The 26,073-nt window shown below is 43.1% G+C and overlaps 1 protein-coding gene across 1 annotated transcript in view; it reads left to right on the plus strand.

Moving 5' to 3' along the window:
• Positions 1 to 26,073, plus strand: part of LOC144162276 (uncharacterized) — a 200,202-nt gene that overhangs the window by 147,456 nt on the left and 26,673 nt on the right. Inside the window, 12 exon segments of the mRNA XM_077692757.1 lie at positions 2,495 to 10,255; positions 10,323 to 10,355; positions 13,122 to 13,141; positions 18,680 to 18,749; positions 19,071 to 19,244; positions 20,815 to 20,987; positions 22,214 to 22,346; positions 23,109 to 23,287; positions 25,047 to 25,248; positions 25,436 to 25,491; positions 25,566 to 25,642; positions 25,711 to 25,880. Of these exon segments, the coding sequence (XP_077548883.1) occupies positions 2,495 to 10,255; positions 10,323 to 10,355; positions 13,122 to 13,141; positions 18,680 to 18,749; positions 19,071 to 19,244; positions 20,815 to 20,987; positions 22,214 to 22,346; positions 23,109 to 23,287; positions 25,047 to 25,248; positions 25,436 to 25,491; positions 25,566 to 25,642; positions 25,711 to 25,880 (9,048 nt within the window).

A 26,073-nucleotide genomic window follows, 5' to 3' on the forward strand; every position in this document is an offset into this window, starting at 1 on the left:
GGAAACAGGTGCCAATTCGGAGGTAGTCCTTTTTACAAACCTAACTAAACCATTAAGTATCGAGCAAACTAGCTTTCACACAGATAAGGATACGTGTTTCTCTGAAATAAAATCTAGAGACATAATTGTTATCTGGATATCAAGCTTCTTGACTGAGGCTCATAACTATTGTAACTAAGGCCTACATGCATGCACTAAACTCAGCTGCAAAAAAGACAAAAGCTAGAAACGAGGAATGCAAAATAAAACTCACCAGAAAAATGTTTATCTCCCTGATACATAATAATATAATCAGGATTATCGTAAGGCAAAAAAGGTTGTTGAAAGGCATTGTCCTCTCCTGTAAAATACTCCAATGTCGTAAAGCGGACGCAAAATTAAGCTGTTTTACGTTTTACTCAGTTTCTGCGACTGCTTCTTTTGTCTGTAATTACACCTTCAACACAAAAAGCTACCTGTCGAGTTTTTTTGTTGTTGTTTACCGAAATGTACGTACAGGTTGTATGTGACCATTTTGCAATGTGACGATTGAGAGGAAAATTTACTGGAGCATTACCTTTTATCTTGTTTAGCGCCTAACCTTTCATTAACTTCACTGATTCAAATAAATGTGCGCTAGGTTGCCTTAACCTGAGTCCCATTGCAAATATGTATGCACAGTACGTGGACTTCTGATAAGCCTTCTGGTAACGCTGTTTGCTAATTAATCACAACGCCACTATTTCTATCGCAGCAGTTGCTAAGGACAGAAATTAATCCGCCAATATGTTTACAAACAATACACTGGAAAAGTAAGTTCTATTCTGAACTCAAAAAAAGAAAAGGCTGCGTTTTTGCCGCAACGAATTTTCAGAAATAAAGCTTGGCCTGCAGCCATTCAGTGTGCTTTCGCTTTTCAGGTTAAGCTTAATCTCTGCAGCAGCGCTTACAAATTCTCCGCATTTTTAACCAATAATAGTACCACACTTTATTCTACTACACACCTGTGGGCTAGTGAAATATGCATATATATATATATATATATATATATATATATATATATATATATATATATATATATATATATATATATATATATATATATATATATATATATATATATATATATATATATATATATATATAAATACACTTCGGCACCCGTTTTGTCATGGTTTCTAACTATACTACGAGACATACACGTCTTGCTAAATGTACGTGTGTATAACGTTACAAGGCGGCCGCAAAATAACACGACTCCATCAAATAATGGTAAGTCGTAAATGCAATGAGGCATGCCTGCTACTGACTGGTTGCACTGACTTAATACTGCAATGCTAGCATGCAAACATGTGCAGTATGCATTGGATTATTAACATATGGCATGTGTAGAGATAACCCTTCAGAATTTTGAATGTAAGCTGGTGGAAACCCGTGTGCACTTTTTATAGAATTATATTATGCAGGCTGCATAAACTATCATGCGCTAAGTTAAGAAGATGTCTACACGAGTAAGTGCAGCTATGTTATGAGCGTTGTCGTGCATACTTATTACTTTGAAAGGAATAGTGAGCTCTCTCAGAAACAGCTCGTTGAAACAAGGAGTGATGTGTTCCCATTCAAGTACGCTTTGAAGCCCTTCTCGTTTAGCACCAAAACGAGACAGCGAAATATATGAAATACCTTGTGACAACAAGTACACGCAGAGTGATTGCAGCTCCTTAAAACAAACTTAGAAAACTGAATCAGACCTATTCCTGGCGCACTACCAAGGAAGACATTGCATTGGTGTCGGACGCGAGATAGCATTAGCAGCAGCCATAGCCTCTTTTATTACTAAGAATACAGGAGGCTACGAACCAATAAGAAAGCGATATCTGGTCAGCGAACCAGAAGGCCAACTACCTTTTCCCAAATAATATTTAAAAGTGCTGCACTCGTGACATACATGCACATTGCCGTATACGACAGGCTATCGCTTTCAAGCAAAGTGCATTTCTATCAGAAGTTGTGATAGTACACGCATGAAGTAAAAGGCAAAAATACAACAACGATTGGTACTATAGATGCTGAAGCACCATGCGTGCCCGCGTTTCTGCACACCGCGCACACAGAGCGTACCGGTTACAATGAGGCAAACCACATAGAAAGTTTCAACAGTAAACTACAATCTACCATCAATTTTTCCTGTGGAACTGCCTACATATGCTCGCCATTTAAAACTTTTGAAACTTTTGTGCTATACTACTTTAAAATTAGTGACCCAGGCATAAAAAACAACTCGCCCTCCACAGCATTCCGTCTTCATATACAGATGATCTAGAGCATGTAGAAACTTCTCTTTTCCCTCTATGCATGATGGAGAGACAACATGTATGCGTTGTTTCCACAGTAGGCTGTACAGAAGTTGAGAATAGATATTTTATCTGAATGCGCGAAGTTAGGGAAAATAATGGCTCCAAATGTCCGGCCCATAAAAGTAAACTAAATTCCGCTTTATAATTCACTGTTTCAGAAAAACCAGACAAAGAAATTCCAGACTCTGAAGAAGTGCCGAAACCTGTTGAAGAAAGGCCAGAGGAACTTTCCAAAGACGTCACAGATGTCACAGCAACTTTGGAAGAAAAACCTGAGGAAGCGCCACAAGAGCGTCTCGTCGAGGAAGCCAAACCGGAAGAGCAGGCTCCTGAAGAAGCGAAAGTTAAAATCAAAAAGAAGCCTAAAAAACCGAAGGTTACCGAGGAGGTGCTTGAGGAAACTGTTGTTCTTAAGAAGCCCGAAGAAAAACCAGAAGACCTACCCAAAGAAGCTAAGGAGGATGTAACGGTAACCTTGGAAGAAAAACCAGAAGAGTCGCCAAAACCTGAGGAAGCGCCACAAGAACTTGTCGTCGAAGAAGCCAAACCGGAAGAGCAGGCTCCTGAAGAAGCGAAAGTTAAAATCAAGAAGAAGCCTAAAAAGCCGAAGGTTGCCGAGGAAGTGCCTGAGGAAACTGTCATTCTAAAGAAGCCCGAAGAAAAACCAGAAGAAGAAGACCTACCCAAAGAAGCTAAGGAGGATGTGACGGTAACCTTGGAAGAAAAACCAGAAGAGTCGCCAAAACCTGAAGAAGCGCCACAAGAGCTTGTCATCGAGGAAGCCAAACCGGAGGAGCAGGCTCCTGAAGAAGCGAAAGTTAAAATCAAGAAGAAGCCTAAAAAGCCAAAAATTTCCGAGGAAGTGCCTGAGGAAACTGTCGTCCTTAAAAAGCCCGAAGAAAAACCAGAAGACCTTCCTACAGAAGCTAAGGAGGATGTCACAGTAACCTTGGAAGAAAAACCAGAGGAGTCACCAAAACCTGAGGAAGCACCACAAGAACTTCTCGTCGAGGAAGCCAAACCGGAAGAGCAGGCTCCTGAAGAAGCGAAAGTTAAAATCAAGAAGAAGCCTAAAAAGCCAAAGATTGCCGAGGAAATGCCTGAGGAAACTGTCGTCCTTAAAAAGCCCGAAGAAAAACCAGAAGACCTTCCTACAGAAGCTAAGGAGGATGAAACAGTAACCTTGGAAGAAAAACCAGAAGAGTCACCAAAACCTGAGGAAGCGCCACAAGAACTTCTCGTCGAGGAAGTCAAACCGGAACAGCAGGCTCCTGAAGAAGCGAAAGTTAAAATCAAGAAGAAGCCTAAAAAGGCAAAAATTTCCGAGGAAGTGCCTGAGGAAACTGTTGTCCTTAAAAAGCCCGAAGAAAAACCAGAAGACCTTCCTACAGAAGCTAAGGAGGATGTCACAGTAACCTTGGAAGAAAAACCTGAGGAAGCGCCACAAGCAGTTCTCGTCGAGCAAGCTAAACCGGAAGAGCAGGCTCCTGAAGAAGCGAAAGTTAAAATCAAAAAGAAGCCTAAAAAGTCGAAGGTTGCCGAGGAGGTTCCTGAGGAAACTGTTGTTCTTAAGAAGCCTGAAGAAAAACCAGAAGACCTCCCTGCAGAAGCTAAGGAGGATGTCACGGTAACCTTGGTAGAAAAACCAGAAGAGTTGCCAAAACCTGAGGAAGCACCACAAGAACTTTTTGTCGAGGAAGCCAAACCGGAAGAGCAGGCTCCTGAAGAAGAGAAAGTTAAAATCAAGAAGCCTAAAAAGCCGAAGGTTGCACAGGAAGTGCCTCAGGAAATTGTCGTTCTTAAGAAGCCCGAAGAAAAACCAGAAGACCTCCCTACAGAAGCTAAGGAGGATGTCACGGTAATCTTGGAAGAAAAGCCAGAAGAGTCACCAAAATCTGAGGAAGCGCCACAAGAGCTTGTCATCGAGGAAACCAAACCGGAGGAGAAGGCTCCTGAAGAAGCGAAAGTTAAAATCAAGAAGCCTAAAAAGCCAAAAGTCATAGAAGAGGCACCTGCAGAGACTGTGGCAGTAACAAGGCCCGAGGAAAAGCCTGAAGAACTTCGGAAGGCTGTCACTGAAGAGGTTCCTGTTACACTGGAAGAAAAACCAGAAGAAGGTCCAAGGCCTGAGCAAGCACCTGAAGAATTGACTTTTGAAGAAAAACCTAAGCCAGAAGAGAAGACAGAAATAGAGGAGCAAGCCAAACTCACAATAAAGAAGAAACCTAAAAAGCCAAAAATTGTAGAAGAAAAACCTGAAGAAGATTTAACAGTAAAGAAACCTGAAGAAAAGCCCGAAGAACTACCCCAGGAAGTCACTGTCACATTGGAAGGAAAACAAATAGAAGCTCCGAAACATGAGGAAGCACCTCAGGAATTAACAGTTGAGGAGGAAGTGCAACCCGTCCAGAAGGAAGAGGTTGCTGAAGAAGAGGCAAAACTAAAAATAAAGAAAAAACCCAAGAAACCGAAAGTTGTAGAAGAGGCACCTGAAGAGACCGTGACAGTAAAAAAACCTGAAGAAAAGCCAGAAGAGCTTCCAAAGGATGTCACTGAAGATGTAACTGTAACATTGGAAGAAAAACCAGAGGAAGTTCCGAAGCCTGACGAAGCACCTGAAGAATTGACGCTTGAAGACAAACCGAAGCCAGAAGAGAAGAAAGAAGTTGCTGAAGAAGAGGCTAAGGTCTCAATAAAGAAGAAACCCAAGAAGCCAAAAGTTGTTGAGGAGGCACCCGAAGAGACAATAACAATGAAGAAACCTGAAGAGAAGCCTGAAGAAATTCCAAAGGATATCACTGAAGATGTAACCGTAACATTGGAAGAAAAACCAGAGGAAGTTCCGAAGCCTGATGAAGCACCTGAAGAATTGACGTTTGAAGACAAACCGAAGGCAGAAGAGAAGAAAGAAGTTATTGAAGAAGAGGCCAAGCTCACAATAAAGAAGAAACCCAAGAAGCCAAAAGTTGTTGAGGAGGCACCCGAAGAGACAATAACAATGAAGAAACCTGAAGAGAAGCCTGAAGAGATTACAAAGGATATCACTGAAGATATAACTGTAACATTGGAAGAGAAACCAGAGGAAGTTCCGAAGCCTGAGGAAGCACCTGAAGAATTGACGTTTGAAGACAAACCGAAGGCAGAAGAGAAGAAAGAAGTTGTTGAAGAAGAGGCCAAGCTCACAATAAAGAAGAAACCCAAGAAGCCAAAAGTTGTTGAGGAGGCACCCGAAGAGACAATAACAATGAAGAAACCTGAAGAGAAGCCTGAAGAAATTCCAAAGGATATCACTGAAGATGTAACCGTAACATTGGAAGAAAAACCAGAGGAAGCTCCGAAGCCTGAGGAAGCACCTGAAGAATTGACGTTTGAAGACAAACCGAAGGCAGAAGAGAAGAAAGAAGTTATTGAAGAAGAGGCCAAGCACACAATAAAGAAGAAACCCAAGAAGCCAAAAGTTGTTGAGGAGGCACCCGAAGAGACAATAACAATGAAGAAACCTGAAGAGAAGCCTGAAGAGATTCCAAAGGATATCACTGAAGATATAACTGTAACATTGGAAGAGAAACCAGAGGAAGTTCCGAAGCCTGAGGAAGCACCTGAAGAATTGACGTTTGAAGACAAACCAAAGGCAGAAGAGAAGAAAGAAGTTGTTGAAGAAGAGGCTAAGCTCACAATAAAGAAAAAACCCAAGAAACCGAAAGTTGTAGAAGATGCACCTGAAGAGACTGTGACTGTAAAGAAACCTGAAGAAAAGCCAGAAGAACTTCCAAAGGATGTCACTGAAGATGTAACTGTTACATTGGAAGAAAAACTAGAGGAAGTTCCGAAGCCTGAGGAAGCACCTGAAGAATTGACGTTTGAAGAAAAACCGAAACCAGCCGAGAAGAAAGAAGTTGTTGAAGAAGAGGCTAAGCTCACAATAAAGAAGAAACCCAAAAAGCCAAAAGTTGAGGAGGCACCCGAAGAGATAGTAACTCTGGAGAAACCTGAAGAGAAGCCTGAAGAGATTCCAAAGGATATCACTGAAGATGTAACTGTAACATTGGAAGAGAAACCAGAGGAAGTTCCGAAGCCTGAAGAAGCACCTGAAGAATTGACAATTAAAGAGAAACCGAAACCAGTCGACACGAAAGAAGTTGTTGAAGAAGAGGCTACGCTGACAATAAAGAAGAAACCCAAAAAGCCAAAAGTTGTTGAGGAGGCACCCGAAGAGGCTGAAACTCTGAAGAAACCTGAAGAGAAGCCTGAAGAGATTCCAAAGGAGGTCACTGAAGATGTAACTGTGAAATTGGAAGAAAAACCAGAGGAAGTTCCGAAGCCTGACGAAGCACCTGAAGAATTGACAATTGAAGAGAAACCGAAACCAGTCGAAAAGATAGAAGTTGTTGAAGAAGAGGCTAAGCTCACAGTAAAGAAGAAACCCAAGAAACCAAAAGTTGTTGAGGAGGCACCCGAAGAGGCTGTAACTCTGAAGAGGCCTGAAGAGAAGCCTGAAGAACTTCCAATGGATATCACTGAAGATGTAACTGTAACATTGGAAGAAAAACCACAGGAAGCTCCGAAACCTGAAGTGCCTGAAGAGTTGACAGTTGAAGAGAAACCACAACCAGTCGAGAAGAAAGAAGTTGTTGAAGAAGAAGCCAAGCTCACAATAAAGAAGAAACCTAAAAAGCCAAAAGTTGCTGAGGAGGCACCCGAAGAGACAGTAACAATGAAGAAACCTGAAGAGAAGCCTGAAGAACTTCCAAAGGATATCACTGAAGATGTAACTGTAAGATTAGAAGAAAAACCACAGGAAGCTACGAAGCCCGAAGAAGCACCTGAAGAATTGACAATTGAAGAGAAACCGCAACCAGTCGAGAAGAAAGAAGTTGTTGAAGAAGAGGCTAAGCTCACAATAAAGAAGAAACCTAAAAAGCCAAAAGTTGCTGAGGAGGCACCCGAAGAGACAGTAACAATGAAGAAACCTGAAGAGAAGCCTGAAGAACTTCCAAGGGATATCACTGAAGATGTAACTGTAACATTGGAAGAAAAACCAGAGGAAGCTCCGAAACCTGAAGAAGCGCCTGAAGAGTTGACGATTGAAGAGAAACCGAAACCAGTCGAAAAGAAAGAAGTTGTTGAAGAAGAGGCCAAGCTCACAATAAAGAAGAAACCTAAAAAGCCAAAGGTTGTTGAGGAGGCACCGGAAGAAACAGTAACAATGAAGAAACCTGAAGAGAAGCCTGAAGAACTTCAAAAGGATATCACTGAAGATGTAACTGTAAGATTGGAAGAAAAACCAGAGGAAGCTCCGAAGCCCGAAGAAACACCTGAAGAATTGACAATTGAAGAGAAACCGCAACCAGTCGAAAAGAAAGAAGTTGTTGAAGAAGAGGCTAAGCTCACAATAAAAAAGAAACCCAAGAAGCCAAAAGTTGTTGAGGAGGCACCAGAAGAGACAGTAACTCTGAAAAAACCAGAAGAAAAGCCTGAAGAACTTCCAAAGGATGTCACCGAAGATGTCACTGTCACTTTGGAAGAAAAACCAGAGGAAGCTCCCAAACCGGAAGAAGCACCTGAAGAGTTGACGATTGAAGAGAAACCGAAACCAGTCGAGAAAAAAGAAATTGTTGAGGAAGAAGCCAAACTGACAATAAAGAAAAAACCCAAGAAACCAAAAGTTGTTGAGGAGGCACCAGAAGAGACAGTAACTCTGAAAAAACCAGAAGAAAAGCCTGAAGAACTTCCAAAGGATGTCACCGAAGATGTCACTGTCACTTTGGAAGAAAAACCAGAGGAAGCTCCCAAACCGGAAGAAGCACCTGAAGAGTTGACGATTGAAGAGAAACCGAAACCAGTCGAGAAAAAAGAAATTGTTGAGGAAGAAGCCAAACTGACAATAAAGAAAAAACCCAAGAAACCAAAAGTAGTTGATGAGGCACCCGAAGAGGCTGTAACTCTGAAGAGACCTGAAGAGAAGACCGAAGAACTTCCGAAGGATGTCACCGAAGATGTCACTGTCACTTTGGAAGAAAAACCAGAGGAAGCTCCCAAACCTGAAGAAGCACCGGAAGAGTTGACGATTGAAGAGAAACCGAAACCAGTCGAGAAGAAAGAAATTGTTGAAGAAGAGGCCAAGCTCACAATAAAGAAGAAACCTAAAAAGCCAAAAGTAGTTGAGGAGGCACCCGAAGAGACAGTAACTCTGAAGAAACCTGAAGAGAAGCCCGAAGAAGTTCCAAAGGATATCACTGAAGATTTAACTGTAACATTAGAAGACAAACCACAGGAAGCTCCGAAACCTGAAGAAGCTCCTGAAGAGTTGACGATTGAAGAGAAACCGAAACCAGTCGAAAAGAAAGAAGTTGTTGAAGAAGAGGCCAAGCTCACAATAAAGAAGAAACTTAAAAAGCCAAAAGTTGTTGAGGAGGCACCCGAAGAGACAGTAACTCTGAAGAAACCTGAAGAGAAGCCCGAAGAACTTCCACAGGATATCACTGAAGATTTAACTGTAACATTGGAAGAAAAACCACAGGAAGCTCCGAAACCTGAAGAAGCGCCTGAAGAGTTGACAATTGAAGAGAAACCTCAACCAGTCGAGAAGAAAGAAGTTGTTGAAGAAGAGGCCAAGCTCACAATAAAGAAGAAACCCAAAAAGCCAAAAGTTGTTGAGGAGGCACCCGAAGAGGCTGTAACTCTGAAGAAACCTGAAGAGAAACCTGAAGAACTTCCAAAGGATATCACTGAAGATTTAACTGTAACATTGGAAGGAAAGCCAGAGGAAGCTCCGAAACCTGAAGAAGCGCCTGAAGAGTTGACGATTGAAGAGAAACCGAAACTAGTCGAGAAGAAAGTTGTTGAAGAAGAGGCCAAGCTCACAATAAAGAAGAAACCCAAAAAGCCAAAAGTTGTTGAGGAGGCACCCGAAGAGGCTGTAACTCTGAAGAAACCTGAAGAGAAGCCTGAAGAGATTCCAAAGGAGGTCACTGAAGATGTAACTGTGAAATTGGAAGGAAAGCCAGAGGAAGCTCCGAAACCTGAAGAAGCGCCTGAAGAGTTGACGATTGAAGAGAAACCGAAACTAGTCGAGAAGAAAGTTGTTGATGAAGAGGCCAAGCTCACAATAAAGAAGAAACCCAAAAAGCCAAAAGTTGTTGAGGAGGCACCCGAAGAGACTGTAACTCTGAAGAAACCTGAAGAGAAACCTGAAGAACTTCCAAAGGATATCACTGAAGATTTAACTGTTACATTGGAAGGAAAGCCAGAGGAAGCTCCGAAACCTGAAGAAGCGCCTGAAGAGTTGACGATTGAAGAGAAACCGAAACCAGTCGAGAAGAAAATTGTTGAGGAGGAGGCCAAACTTACGATAAAGAAAAAACCCAAAAAGCCAAAAGTTGACGAGGCACCCGAAGAGACTGTAACTCTGAAAAAACCAGAAGAAAAGCCTGAAGAACTTCCAAAGGATGTCACCGAAGACGTAACTGTCAAATTGGAAGGAAAACCAGAGGAAGCCCCAAAGCCCGAGGAAGCGGCTGAAGAATTGATGATTGAAGAGAAACCGAAACCCACTGACAAGCCAGTGACTAGTGAAGAGGAAGCTCAGCTTACCATTAAAAAGCCTAAAAAGCAAAAAATTTCTGACGAGCTACCTGAAGAAATTCCAACTGTCACCTTAAAGAAGCGCACTTCTAAAGTTGAAGCCTTAGATGACGTCAGTGAAAAGTTCACACTCTCTCTTGGAAAGGAAACTCCAGCGATGAGGGAATACGATGAGGTCCAGGAAAAGTTTGAGCTCAAGGTACCTCGCAAGGTTAGTGCCGCTGGCGCTGATATGAACATAAGAACAAAAGATCAGGAACAGGTTGAACAGGAAGATACCGCTCAGCTTGACCTTGTTTCCAAGGAGCAAGAGCCTTCTTTCACAGAAGCTTCAGGTAAGCTTGCTATTAAGTGGGAGTAACGCCTAACCGATATTCACCGTCATGTTCTTGTTCGTTTTAGATGAATTCAAGATCGTGCTCGAGCAGCCTCGGGGTAAGGATGCAGCACATTTTGTCTGTTTTTATTTAATCACCATTCGACGTACATCGTCTAATTATAAATGGAGGTGTTTGCGTTACACTAGATATGAGCAAAACTTGCCCATTTTGACTCATTGCAGCCTAGGCCTACAATTGCCGAACACGCGATATCACCGAACAGGCATTACCTGCACCTTAGCTGTCAGCGTCGCTACTTAGGGCATTCTGCGCATTTTAACCGTACACGGACAGAAAGCTCGGCCTTTACTTTGAAGCCTACCACCGAGAGAGCTGATTTGGTTATTCGTAATTTTATTAAGCTCTAAAACAGCAATCTGAAATAAAATTCATGTTTGTTTGTTCTTATTAAAAAAAGATTAAAACTATATTTGATGAGATTGTTATTCACGACTGTTCGAGATTCTCAGTCTCAACGTTTTACAAACTTAATAAGGGTAGCATTCTGAGCACGCTGGTACTCCCTTACTTCAAGAAATCGCGCAAAGAAGGGGGCACGGGCAATTACGCTCAAAATTTAAAACGAGTGCTAAGGGTGTGCGAATATTCAAAACTTTCGAATATCGAAGCGAATACCCCGATATCCGATTCGTATTTGATTCCAAAATTTTTGAAGTATATTCGAAGTATTCGTAGTCGAAAACGCACATGGGCATTCTGTGCTAGCGGCCACCGGCTTTCCCGCAATACACAAGTGACGTGCGGCTAAACGGCAAGAGGAAGGTGCGTTTGGGTAGCGCCTCTTATCTCCTGGCATTCGGCGAACTCCACCCTGGGGCTTCCCTTTTCGCATCCTGATAAAATAGTCGCGCAAAAGCTACCCTGGTCCACACTCTCTAGATATAAACTAACTAACCCGCCCCCTAAAGAGAACAGGGGTGAACCAAAACTCTAAATCCCAAACCGACCCTTAATCAAACCGAAACCCACCCCAATCAACCCACACCATATGCAATCTACCCGACCCCTGACCCAACCCGAACCAAACTCCGCCCAAGCCCACTGACTGAGATTGACCTGATCTTAAAAGAAAACCATACCACACACACATTAGGTGAAGAATCACCCCTCATCACATAGAGTCACCTCATCACATACAGATTCACTTAGGCTGGTGTGTGTGCTGTCACGCTTTACTAGTTCTCGGCAAGTTTCAAAGCATCCGCTCCTCTCCCGGTATTGCAGTGCGGCCTACCAACGGCAGCGTCCGTGCCAACGGCACTCCGGTAAACAGGGACATAAGCCTGCAGCGCGCCCATTTGAAATTAGCCTTTCATCTCCCTGCGTGCAGTGCGGCCTAGCAACGACGGAGTCCGTGGCGACGACGCAGCGCAAGGATAACCTCCAACGCTTTGCATCTGAATACCGTGCCCGAACGGCGCCATCGGATAGGCGTCGGCTTCATAACGCGAGGGACCCAGATTCGATTCCGACCATCGGAAGCGTTTTATGCTTGAGGGGCTTGGTTTTTTTGGACCGCCGTCACGAGATTCCACGACACAAGTCCGTCAATACAAGCTTCGCTTAAAAAGCCCAGCTGCCTACAGACATAGTAGCTCCTATTTTCTAATCAAGTTATGCACAGTTAGAACATTCCAGGTAAAAAAAGGATCACCGTCGGGTTTCATTTTACCAGAAAACTGAATCTTTTTGTCGGCAGCAGCTAGACTTTCTTATCTAGAGAGCGCTGACCGGGGCAGATTAAGCATTACGACGTTATTAGAGTGCCAAAAGAGAAGCACTAGGGCTTTGTGTTCCAAGAAACAGTGATAAAGACTTTTTTTTACAAAAAAAAAAGCGTGGACACTGCGCACCAGTGTGCGGATCACACACACGTGCACGTATCACGCACTTGTGTGATAAAATTGTGCGTGAAAGACCTGATTTCAAGTCTTCTTGTGCGTTGACATAAGGCATGAAATGCTTGCCCTCAATTCGAGGACCCCATGCTTAAGACTCTTGTGTTTGCGGCGCAAGTGTTTTTTGAAAGTAAACTTCGTTGTTAGCTCGCTATGGGGGCATGCCTAAAAGAGGTTTATGAATCAGCCTAATTTTTCCTGGCTTGTCCCATACACCTAGCTTTTTTCTAGAGCTGGCATGGAAGTTTATGAAACTGCATTTTTCATTTATTTTTTGCAGGGGAATTCTGTGAATCATATAGCTTGTCAGAATATAGAGCTAAACATTAATGACACTAATGCACTGAAGCATTTACAGTTGAGGCAGCCCCACAACGTGACAGCTGCCCCATATAAAATAAGTACCATCAATAAAGCTATAAGCAGCAGGATTATATTATTTGTGCTTTTTTTGTGCCACAGGAGAATTTGCGAGCCCTTTTAAATCAGCCGTTTATTTTTAGGAATGCTTATTAAATTGTAAATTTCAGTTGTCTTATAGGAAATCGCTAAATACCCGCTTCGATTCGAAAGTATTCGCTTCGATTTACAACTATTCAAACAAGATTATTATTAGCTTCGTATTCACTTCGAAAGCAAAAATCTCTATTAGCAAACCCCTAGACATCACCCCTGCCAAACAGAAGGCGCGTAATGTATTAAAATTCCGCATCAAAATTTAAAGTCTACAAATTTTATTGAGGTATACAGCCACTTGCATCAATCATGTTTGTTGTTACGTACAAAAATAAACTGAAGGAATGTCATTATTATGGCAGACTTAGTGCTTTATCAGTGCTCATGAATGCATCACACCTTATACAGCTGTATCTAAAACACGCTTTCCTGTCTCTTTTCTTCAGGTGAAGAAGAAGAAGAAATTGTAAGTTTTTTTCACATTCGTAGTTTCCAACCAGAAGAGAACAAGCATTTTCTATGTGTGTACTTATCATGTTTGCAACTCAATACGAAAGCTTATGCAAAATGAAAAGGTCCATGCATGTGTGACTACGCTTACAAGTACCTATTGACAATGTAAACGCGGATTAACGAGATAGATCAGCACACGCAAAAGGAAAGATAAGAGAATAATGTGGCCTTTGTTTAAGTAAAACATGCTTTTTTGCGTTATCTAGTGCATTTTCCCAACAAATTTAAAGTACATCTGAACACGGAAAGGAAAACAAGAAACGTATGCAAACAGGCCACGTGAGCTACATTGTACTTTTGCAAGCAAGGAATCCCCATCCTTACTTACGGGCAGCTTCGTCTGTGTCTGAACCGCGAAGGTCGAGCATGACGGTAAGTGCATGATGTACAGAGGCATGGCAGCCGTGGAACGATGAAGTGCCACCAACCAGGCTTGATTGAAAACGTAGGCTACAGGAGGCAGTGTTGCTGCGAGGCGACCATCACGTTGCACTTCACCAGGCCGGACAGAGCAAACTACATTGCCCTACGATCAGACCTTCACTCCTCCCAGCACTCGCAATGCATTAGCTATCGCATTTATCCCTAATTTGGCGATCGCCAAAGTATCTCTCCAGCTCTTTTTTTCACTCCGTGCCATGTAAGAAATAAAGAAGAAGGTATTCCCGTGTGCTCTCGTTGCGTGGCATGCAGTGCTTAAGTGGGCGTTCTTTGTGCTAAGATGCATGGAGCTGCGACTACATACTGAAAAAATTACAAAATTTCTGGAGTCTTTCAGACACAAAAGTGACAGATATATGCTGTTCGTGTGAAACATTTATGCGTGGTTTCAACAATGTATATGTTATATCGGGATGTCCAGTAAAAAAACTTATACCTACGGAGCGCCACAAAAAATAGTCACCAAGGCGCGAGAGGCAGGAGAGGGCGGACAGGCCCCGCTGGCCATCTCCCCCATCCTTAACATACAATGGGCCTCCTCGATTTACCAGTCCTGGACGGTCCGCGGGCAGTCCGAGGACTGCGTTCAGACTGGGAGACCCATAGGAATACATGGGAGAATCGAGCGCCGGATCGCGTCTGGGGCAGTCCGCGGACGATCCAGCACTGATTATCGAGGAGACCCAATGGTTGCTAATACCCAGGCTCCACTGGCGTTTCAAACGCTTTTCGAAACGAACGACAACCGAATCAAATTACAGACTCCGAGTGTCGTTCGGAACACACCGTGCTCCACTGCAATTATGGTGGCACTTGAAAGAATTATCATTCACTCGCTATGTTGCCGTGTAATGTTCCGTTTCCATACCGTGCGACACCATCTCAGATCACAAGTAATGACTCACAACTAAAGCACCGCTCCATGTTATTTTGGTATAAAACTTGGCAGTTTCCTCATAAATTGCTTCGCAATTTATGAGGAAACTGCCTCATACTGAGGAACTGAGGAAACTGGGTGGGGAAACTATGAGGTCCTCCTTCCGGGCCCCCTATGACGCTTGCCCCAGTCCAGGCCCTGGCAATCAGTTTGCGCTGGTTATCCAGAAGCCCGCTAGTCAGGGTTGCCTCCCATTTTTCTTGATAAGAAGGTAGATCAAAAATCAACCGTTTCGTTCCGGGTGGCGCACTCAGGTAGCGTCGGAGTTCCAGTTAGGTGATGATCGTTTTTATTTATTTTCTTCCCAAGCAAGGATGTACTGTCGCCGTTCTTGGTGGTAAATCAAATACACCACGAAATACGACACTGGTGTAAAGTTCTAGTGTGTACCCCAAGCAACCACGGACGTCCGTGGGACGTCCGAAATACAGCCGGACATCCAAGGCCCAGTTTGGACGGCCACTGTACGTCCATTTTTGGACGTACGTTTTCGGACGTACAGTGGACATCCAGAAACGGATGTACAAGTCCGAATGACATCCGCCAACGGACGTAAAAAGTTACTATGAACCATCAAATAATGGCCTAAATCGGATATAAAAGCAAAAACAAAAAAGCTACTGTGCTTTTTAATTAAAAAGATTTTGTACATCAACACCCTGGCTTGTAGGTTGCAAGTTTCATCTGAATATTTCTAATATTAAGCTTAATTTTTTAATTCTTTTGAAGCACTTCACCAACTCCAACGACGATCTCTTTGGGGAAGGGTATATAAGAATTGAGAACCGCTAACGAAACGTGAAGCAAGTTCACTGTGTTCATGTATGCCGTCTGCCCGGTAGTGCGCTAGCCTTGCGCGGTGTACTGTACTGCTCGTTGTAAGAACATTAGCTTGTCGTTATGTGAATCTGTAAATTTTTACTGAACATCCAAAATACAGCCGATTTCGGACGTCCGACTGGACGTACGGAAGTGTTAAAACCGGACGTCCAACGGACGTACATGGTACGTCCATCGGCCCTGAAACGGACGTCATACGGACGTCCGCTACAGCCGGAATGGACGTACGGCGGACGGCCGACGGACGTCCGGTGATTGCAAAGAAGCGGCTTGCTTGGGAAAAATAATAAAGATCGTCGTGACACCCTGTAGACGGTGAGGCGAGCACCGTTGGTTTGTCCTCATGACCTAATTCAAAAGGAGAAGGGATATACGGACTCTTGTGGTACCCTGAGGCCATTGTAGTATGACTTAATTTCCATTCCCCGTTCGGATATAGAAGGTTTGATGTAAACTGCCACAGTACGCATTGTGAATCCGCTCGCCCACTTAATAGTTCTGGATTTCTGCCAGAATGGCTTTGTGAGACACCGTGTCGAATGCCTTTTGGAATCAACTGCACCAGAATGGTCTCGATGGGGGGCTTGGTCGAGTTAAGTTGATGGGCCGGCCGTCTGAACTAGGGGCCACGAATTCATTGATTTGTGGCCCGTAGCTCAATACATATGAGGCCCAATATGAGGACTTCGTGAAATAAGTCCTCATATTGCGGCGATCGAAACCAGTCGGGCCAGGGTGAAAGTAGTTCGTTCTCTCTTGAAAGAGCAGAGGTTGGCTGCTATCCTTCCAAGGAGTTTGCCTAAGGCAGAGATTATATGGGCAACTGGTCGGAGGTTTCAGACGTATAGTCGGTCGCAGCTGTATGCATGGTGATGCTGCGATGATCACCTGAACGGAGGCGAAATACGATAAAGTTGCATATTTGGTCGGAGCGAATTTGGAGCGTCGACACTCAAAATTCGCTCTGACCAGCAGGATCCCGTTCCGCTCAGCGGGATTTTCGTTCACGACATATGTGTAATGTATTGCATTTTTTCTTCACGGTGAGTGTTCTAGATTGCACCAAAATTTCGGGACCGCGAATTTAAAGGGACCCTGCAACACTCACCATCGACTGCTCGGAATGTATTTTAAGGTAAAGTCTACTGTCCCAGCAATCTCCTACCGCAAGAATCGTGAAAATTCGTTCACTATCCCCGAAACTACATGTGATGAGAAATCGCACATAATTGTTCCCTCTCAACTCCACCGCGGACAACGGGACGAAAGCTGCGCGCTCTCTCCCGGAGAGGGGGGCGGCTCGCGCCGTCTTCTGCGGCGGCCTTCCCCTTTTCCCCTTTTCTCGGCAACGCTGAGGGGTTTATTTCCGGACTGGTGCCACAAAAAAGCAGGCAAAGCTCCCTGCTCGCAAGCAAGCGCTCAGGCTGGTAGGGCGTTTTTCAAGCAATAAACGTTTGTTGTCATGTGATCTGGCTGAAAGGGGAGTATTAACACAGAACAGGGGTATTAAGTTCGTCACTCAAACTCCACGCGCACTCAAAACACAAAAGAAACGTCAAAACTGTGCGTACAGGTTCACGCATAGAAGAGGTTGGTATACAGCACCGACAACGGCGGATTGTCACAGGAAATGAGAAAAATAATTAAGCCGCGAAGCTCACCAGCGACAGGCAGCCATGGCCTCAATGACGTCGTTTAGGCCGTGCCAGGGGTGCATAATAAGGAAAATTGAAGGGAACGCGGTTGGTCTTTCCGCATCTTTCATCATGGTCACGATTTGCGCGTTCACCGCTTCACGTGCACGTGTAATATTTGGCTCAGGTATTCCTGGTAGTGTAATCTAAACTTTACTTGCATTTCTCAAAGAGTGTTGCAGGGTCCCTTTAAGCCACACTCGATCGGCTCTTCAAGAGGAAATATATTTTAGCCGCAGAGAACATCCGCAACTGTGCCGCCGGGGGCCGTGACAGAGGGCAGCATTATGGCGTCGAAAGGAGGCCCTTTTCGCGGGCAACAGCACGCGAAGGAGCTTTCCGAATAACGTGAGATACCCGGAAATCAAACTTGCGAGTCCTTAGAGAGCCGCGCATCAATTGGCTGAGAGCAGATGTGTTTTGCAGAACTTGCAACAACAAAAAAAGACCTTTAATGCTTCGTTAAAGCACCGCTGGAGCCAACGTAAAAAAGGGGCCTGGAAAATATTCTCGGACAGCGCAACCGACGACGGCGATGATTGAAGCACTGAAGGGCGAGCGGGGCGAGTGCGATGCAGTTTATTTTGCTTCAGCTGAGTGCATTTTTGACTCAAATGAGGCTTTTTTTTTTTTTTGCTTTTCGCTGTTTCTACATCTCACCTGTATGCGGTATATGTGCGTTTTTACGACAGTAAACTTTTTTTTTAGTATGCAACGTTTTTAGATTAAGACCTAATGTAAAAACGTTGGCGATATGCGCAATATGCGCATGTGCTACTCTCGTACCCAGGGCCTCCGCGCTGCGCTGCCGGTTCACCTGTCTCACCGGGTGCCCGGGCAATGCGAATAGACGGGCGCCTCCTTAGCTTGCTACTTCGGCAGAATACTGCGCTGCATCTGTTTTATCCCTATTTTTCGACAGGTCGCGGTGAGTTAATTCGTACGTGCACACACACACACACAAAAACAACGAAGTGCGCAAGGAGCTCCCACTACGAGCAGCCAGAAATTACCTTGGAGCTCAGTCATACTAAGTCGAGCCACGCAGAGGATGTGTCAATAAGTGCTTCCCTGACCACATAACCACATCAGCCACATACAAGACTTCAATGCCGCTTTTTCAATGAATCTTCTTGCAAGAATATATTGCACTACTGACATTGCTGAGTGACATTATATTGAGAGGGAACAACAGACAAGTATTAAAACACAGCATAATGTCAGAGATAACAAAAAATATGTTATTGTATGTTGCATACAAATTGTTGTAATTAAATGGTATAATGTTCTTTCTTCGCAATAAAAACACATTTAAGTCTATTTCTCACAGTTGCCACCTTTGCAGCAATGGTGTATAATATACACACATTTTTGCCACTGTTGTAAATTAATGTTCTTGATGTAACGTTTTGGCCACAGCAAATCCCAATCTTAATTTCAACTGGAATTGTAAAGTTAAATCTGCTTAGTGCATGGTCATCACACAGCGCCAATACTAATCCCAATCCACAAGCATCTTGGAAATGGAAGTAAACTATTGCTGCCTAATAATGCCTGAACTCCTTCCGCATTTTTGCAGGAACTAATTGAGTATGTGGCGATCACAACATACATCATGGAAGAAGATGATGGCATGGACCTTGAAGAAGGTAAAAAAGCTTCTCTACATACCCCACCCCCCCCCCCCCCTAATTGCATATAACACTTATTGTGCCCTGGCCCCTTTGCCAAAGCAACAACAGCACCGCAAAAAAGTTAGCAGTCAAGGCCAAAAAAAAAGTATTGTCTGTGTTTTCTGAGTGATACGTGCAGTATCTAAAACAGTCTACAATTCAGTAATGCATGCAAGTTGGCAGAGAATAACTCAAGGAAAAGAATAAATACAAAACATGAAGTACCAACTAGTTCGCATAGGCACGATTATTTGACCAGGTCTTGAAATATCGCACCGTGCTGTCTTGTCCTCTCAGGCGAGCATGTCATCTTGGTGGAGCGAAAAACTGAAGAGCGGTGGCTTGTACAAAAAACTGTTACCAAGGAAAAAGGAGTTGTTCCAAAATCAGTCCTCCGAGATGTAGCATCATATAATCGCCTGCTGGACCAAATACTTGAAGAGAAAATCGGCAAGATACCTGTCTTCGGCAGTAAGTCTTTCATATATCTTTTTTGAATCTTTTACCAGTCCTTCAATCTTCTTGTGAAAAGTCTCATTTTACAGCTTGCTTTAAGCCCTAGTCAAAACAATTCATGCCCAGTGCCCGAAAACCTAAAAGTGCAGCAGAGAATTGTAAAAAGGGCAAATTACTGTCTCATAAACATAATAACATCAGGTCTGTACCAAAGTCAAGGATGGAGAGTGGACCACCCTACTCTGGCTAGTGTCCGAAGTGATTTTCTTTCAAATTGGCCATTTCCTGAATGATCCATAGCTTCGTGAGTGCATAAAAATGGACAAGCACAGAAAGACGTAACAGGCTAAAGAGACCTCCTGTCAGCAGCAATTTTATGTATGCACAACTTTGATGGTAATGTATTCGTGCAACTGGAGTGGCCACTATTTCGGTGTTTAGAGTCATGTTCTAAAATTTTTCCAGGAAATGCTCAATCCCTTAGACCACTTGCCCCTACCAAAAGCGTTGAGATGAATGGAGGAGGCAGCAACCATTAAAACCTAATATTGTGGGTGGGATGAATTCAAACCGCTGAACACGCCCTACACGACTACGCGCTTGATTCGTGTCTTTAAAAATGAACGCAAAATGAATTTGTCTACTCTTGGAACTTCATTTTTATTGTTTAGCAGTGACGTGCCATCTATGCAATTTCAAACCGTTCTGTTTTTTGTTTTGTTTTTTCACCATAAACACTTTCACGCTGTTTTTGAATGCCTAGAAGAAAAAATTGCCAGCTGTTACTGTCTCAATAAAAAAGAGCTGGCAGTGCTCAGTGAATTTATTCATTTCGGTAAAAAGTGGGATTGTCAAATTAGTATTTCTAGTGGAATGTTGTGTAATACAGGGGTGTGTAATGCTAATAATTTGATGCAGTGTTGTACAGAGTCTCTGTGTCTGCCACAACTTTGAGGCAACCACCAACTTTGTGGCATGCAATGTGGCAAGCACATAAAAAATTATACGCACAAAATATTTTAGCTCAGGCACATTGCAAGTTTTTGTTTAAATACAGGAAATGGTAGTCTGCTATGTTTATGAAGGCCATAAAAATGCGTGAACAGAATATGTTGTATGTAATGGCTGTAGCGAACTCAAATGCAGAGTGCAGAAAATTGCTGGCTCTTTTTCGCAATCATGAAAATGGCATTGACATGCATAACATACCATACAGGCGTTATTACAAAAGGGAAATGTGATCCACCCATTAGAGCATCCCATACACCTCTCTTGATTTTGAAGTGTATACAGTAATGTTAACTTCTTTTTCTGTAGAAATTGGCCTACTTCTACCAAATTAGGTGTTACAGGAGTTACAAATGTGCCTTAAAACAAGTACACGTGTATTTTTTTAACCAGAGCACGTGAAATCAGAAGTCTGTGACACTTGTGCTTTATGGGCTTGTCTGATTACCGCATTAATCATGTAACTAACTTAACTCCTCAGTGCATCTGAAACCACTGGCAATCAGGGCAATAAGGACTGCCTCAAAGACACCGCAGTTTCACGAGAAATGAACACATCAACTGTCTTTTTTTTTAGAGCTGCGTCCTGGAGAAAAAATGACTGCGCCCAAGTTCGTCCAGAAGCCTGCTGCAACAGAGGCTGATAAGGGCCAGCCAGCAAGATTTGAATGCAAGGTAGAAGGAAACCCAAGGCCATATGTTACCTGGTTTAAGCAGACACGAATTATAAAATCAACAACAGAGTTTGAGGTGAGTGTTGATTTAACTTGATCCTCGAAATACAGAGAACAAGTTTCAGACTATGTATTCTGTTTTTTTCTCTCTCTTTATTTTATCAGTACTGCAAAACCGATTGCATAATGCTAATGTTACCTATTCGCACTAAGATCAGGCCTGTATACTTGACATTGAGCACTGTAGTTTCATCGTCACTGGAGAGAAAGTGGCTCCAGCTGCTGTCGACTATACAAGTGGTGACAAATCGTGTGCTTCTGTTGAAAGCGTCACAGAATCCAAAATAATATGATGCTATTTGCGATTGGAAACCAATGACCATGATTATAGCACTACAATCTCACAGTTTAAGCTTTTCAAGAAGGTCGTTTTACACAGCGTTCAGTCTGGTATTCTTTTGAGCAGCCTTAATTGCTGCCTTCATTGCTGCCGTAACTAATTTTTCTGCCGGCCAACGTTTTGTGACCATAAACACATTCGATGCCCCAAATTTTGCTGTCACAGTACATGCATAGTTCAAGAAAAACAGTAGTGGTTCAGCCCCATACATAAGCTAAGGCGCACTAGCAAGCTGTAATGCGAAGAACAATTATTAATTACAATTATCTGTCCAGACAACATTCTGTAAGCTGTAGCCAAATAAAAAAGCTGCGAGCTACATTAAAACAGCTTGTCTTATGAGAGAAAGTTGGGAAAGCCAATCATTATGCATAACTAAGGTGCGGAAAGCTTACACCTAGTTGGTAACGGAAGTGCAAGCATAGAAATCTGAAGAGTTGTTTGAAACCTTTTTTTTTTAATTACCGCTTCTTTAAAGCATGAAAATCTTTAAGTAACCATTAAGTAACCATCAATCCTTTGCATAAAACTATGTAAACATGACCTGGTGTAGTGCTGAATTAATGTGTAAACTGGCAGGCGACGATCACAAAACAAAGCTCTTTGAAGCCCCTACAAAATAGCACTAAACACTGTTCACTTTTCTGAACCAAGAGCTAGATCATACAATGTAATAATAACCAAAGTGTCTTTGTCAGAAGTAGGTATGTTGAGAAATGCAGTTAAACCTTCTTCCAAAACACTTTGTGGATCACAATATTAGTGCCTTCTCGATCAAAACGTTTTTCTTTATAAATGTATGTTAGATACGTGTGCTGTTCTTGACGAAGCCACATGTAGCCAGACTTGTTTTTGAAGGCTGCAATTAAAAGAGGAAAGCTAACTTATTCTCTCTCTTACAGATTTATTACGATGAAGACAACGTGAGCACCCTTGTCATTAACGAAGTTTTCCCCGAAGATGCGGGGACGTACACAGTTGTAGCCAAGAATCCAGCAGGATTTGCTTCCTGCTCGGCAGAGTTAACTGTCCATGGTTAGTGAACTTGTTTGAAAACATTTTCATGACACCACAAGAAATCAATGCTTACTGGGACATTTTATTAAGTCTGCATTGTCCTTTATGGTGTTAGGCAGAATAACTATAATGCTGCGATCCAATGGCAATGGGAGGAAAATGAAAGCTCAGAGTTAGACCCAGGGGCCATAGTGGCGCAGCCCGGAATTTTGTACGCTGGAAGGGAAGACTGATCTTCAAGTACTTGGGTGTGTGCACGTGCGCATGCGTACATGTGCGTGTGCCTCTGCTAACTCTACCACTTGCTTACATGCACATTGGTGCCAGAGCCAAAAATTTTGTTTAAAGGGGGATATATTTGAAGACATTTTTTAATTGGACATGTTTTCTAACAAATGGCAGTAAATAGAACTTGTCCAAAAGGTTACACATACTATTTATGCATGCACACAACAGAAACAATTAAACATTCCAAGCTGAAAATCGTACATACAGTTGTTGATTTATCGTACAGAGAAAATGACAGCAGGAAAAGACAGTTCCTTGGGTTACCCTGCACCACTTCCCCGCCTGAAAGTTTCGTGTCCAGAGTTTGGGGGGAGAGGCATGGATATGCCCCTTCTACTCGAGGACTCCAAAACTGATGTCAAATGCAAACGTTTAGTGACATAATAATGCCAGTAACTGCAAGTTATGCACCTCTATAGTTTTCACGTGAATTTCCCATAACATCAGCAAAGAGGAGAAACTTCTTAAATGTACATGTCTTTTCCCTTTCAGAATTTGTGAGTGAGCACACATTCTCCAGGCGCACATTGTCCCGGTCATCATCGCTAATGGACATCTTAACGGAAGGAATTCCGCCAGTGTTTTCGGGACCTTTGCGCCCGCTCTTGAGGGTGGATGAAGGAAATACACTAACTCTCACCATAAAGGTCACGGGAACTCCTGAGCCTGAGGTGAGTGCTGTTTTGGCTAGCTACAAAGGAATTCGGGATGTCACAGTTTGTTTTCAATATTTTGGGTTTTGGTCTGGTCTGTTTGGCAGAAACATGCAAAACACATAAGGCAATCAACCAAACCTAAGCCAAAACATTATTTCTGCTTGAACCGAAACCCGAGCCAGAATTTTGCAGAGGTGGCTGCTGTAGTAAGACTGTCAGCTGTGCATCATGTCGGTACCACCGTCACCATCATCGGTCTCGTAACAAATGGAGAGACAATAACTGTAATTTATGATAAATACAATGGTAATCATGATAATTATAATGCTAATTCACTATAACTCTTGTAAGAGAACGCTAACGCTGAATAGTTGCATATTATGTTTGTGTAATAGTCAGGTCAGTTTTTGCTCTACTGCACTGCATGCGTGCTTTTACGTTGGTCATTCTCTTGACAGTGACACTTCTGGAAGGATCATTGGCTTGAGTGGGCTGCGAGTGTGGTCGCTTTTGTGCACGCACTAGCATGAAGTTCTATCTAGTGGCTCCACATAAAGCCCTACATCCTGCCTTCACCTTCTGGCTCAAGTATACCTAGGAAAGCATGAGGCGCCAGCAACAAGTAGAAACAAAGAACAATGCCTGGCTGTCTTTTTGGCACAGCCATGTAAGAGCGGTCACTACGACGTTTTCATACTTGAAGCACTACTGATAAGTCTTCTGACTACAATTCTGCTGCGACTGTTTTCCTTTGCTTTATTGTAATGAGAGACGTAGGTGCATGGCACGCTAATTATCTCTGCATGACGAGGTCTGTGACAAATTAAAGCTACACGTGGGCTATGAGGCGCGCCATAGGGGAGGGTTACAGATTCATTTACACCACCTGAGAATCTTCAACATGCGCCCAAATTTCTACACATGAACCTTTTCATTTTCACCTCCATCAGGAAAATGGGAACCATAGCCGGGATCGAACCACTATAAAAAAAGTTGTGCCTTTTATAGATGAGCACCTGAAGAACTTTTAAAGGTTTTTAAATGCAACAGCTGCTGTCGTCTGCTACAACACTTTTCATGTCCTTGGGACTAAAGGCACCACTGCAATCTTACAGTCATGTTTCTTGGAGGTGACTTTCGTTGGCAGCGCCAACAGCGCAAACAAGTCCCTGTGACATGATAAATATTCGGCAAGAAAGTGGCTACGGAGTCGCCACTGCTTTATCTGTTTTCATCATTATCTAGCTTAGTTGATGAAAGTTTGCAATGAAATTGGAATCGGTGTTACCAAGTTAGTGCAGTCTCTCGAATTGTATTTTGTCTTCGTGGCCCCTTTAACAGACACAACCATTGATCAGCAAAACTATCTTCCGTGAGCGCAACCGCCATTGCTTCAGAACGGGTGTGCATGCGCCATCCACGTCTGATGAGTGCACTGAATGCACCGTTGCAGCAGCTTCGTAAAGGGAACAGCACTTCTTTTTGTTAGTTTTTGCAGACTGCTGTCTTTCCCGCAATATAGTCACCCTTCCCTTTTGCCTACCCTTAGACAGTCACTGGTGGCGCCAGTGCCACGACAGTTTAGTTGTGTTGATGCATACCTAATAAAAAGGTCCAAAGTTCTTAAAAAGAATACCATTGCATCTTCGTGTGATATTTCCTACACATAGGTTGTGCTGGTGCCAGCTGCTTCCATTGTTAAGAAACGAGTCGCTTGTAAATAGGAGGAGCCTTGCTTTATATTTCTAAACTGATTTTTTTTTTGTCATTTTAGGTGAAACTCAAGGTGAATGACAAGCCTCTTAACGAAAAGGATGACAAGCGGTTTTCAGTCACAAAGACAGAAGAAGATCACAACTTTATCAATGTCACATTCGTCCTGAAAGATGTGAAACCCAGTGACGCTGGTACATATGAAATCATAGCCGAAAACTGCGAAGGACGCGTTACCAGCCACATCGATGTTGAAGTCATTGGTAGGTTTTTCACTTTCTAGTACTAAAATGCCATAGAACACCCATAGGTATAGTACATAATGCATCAGCATGTGTTCTCCCACCCGAGTGTACTTGGCAAATCTAAAACCAGTACAGTGGTTATGAAATAGATTTTAAAAAGGTACTATTAAAAAACCTGATAATATTTTTTTGCAAACACTTACAGAAAAGCCTAAGGATGAACGGGAGCCACCAAAGTTCACGCAGACGTTCAGTGATACCGTAAGTACAGCGTGTCACACACGTGACCGACTCTTGCATGCCTTCAACTCTGACATGCCTTCAAACCATTTCAGGTTGTCACAGAAGAAGAGACAGTGCGCTTAATTGTGAAGTTTACTGGAAAGCCAACACCTACAGTAGTGTGGTACAGGTATGTCCTCCTTGCTTTTTGCCTGTCCCATGTTATTGATGTGCATCCGCGTAATGCTGGCATTCCAGAGATGACAAGGAGGTGCTGCAGGACAGCAGGAAAATCATTACGCAAGAGGACGAAACAACGTCCACCCTGGAAATACCAAAATCTGAAGTAACAGATACTGGAAAGTACACGTGCACCGCCTCGAACCCAGTGGGCGAAGTCACGCACTCGGCAAGAGTCACTGTACAAGGTAGCCCATGCGTTTTTTCCAAAAAACTTCCAAGGTTACTGCATTAGAAAGGGTGCTAGTTTGCATTTTCAGTGTAAGAATCATGCAGCAAAGTGCATTGATTTACTAGAAGAAGCTATATGAAAATTCCTTACTTTTGTCACAAGGAAGATGTGTTACTACCAACTGGCACTAATATTAAATATCTGCTTAT

Source organism: Haemaphysalis longicornis, unplaced genomic scaffold (assembly GCF_048455015.1).
Source record: "Haemaphysalis longicornis isolate Haplotype H1 unplaced genomic scaffold, Haemaphysalis longicornis Haplotype H1 scaffold_1, whole genome shotgun sequence".
NCBI lineage: Eukaryota > Metazoa > Arthropoda > Arachnida > Ixodida > Ixodidae > Haemaphysalis > Haemaphysalis longicornis.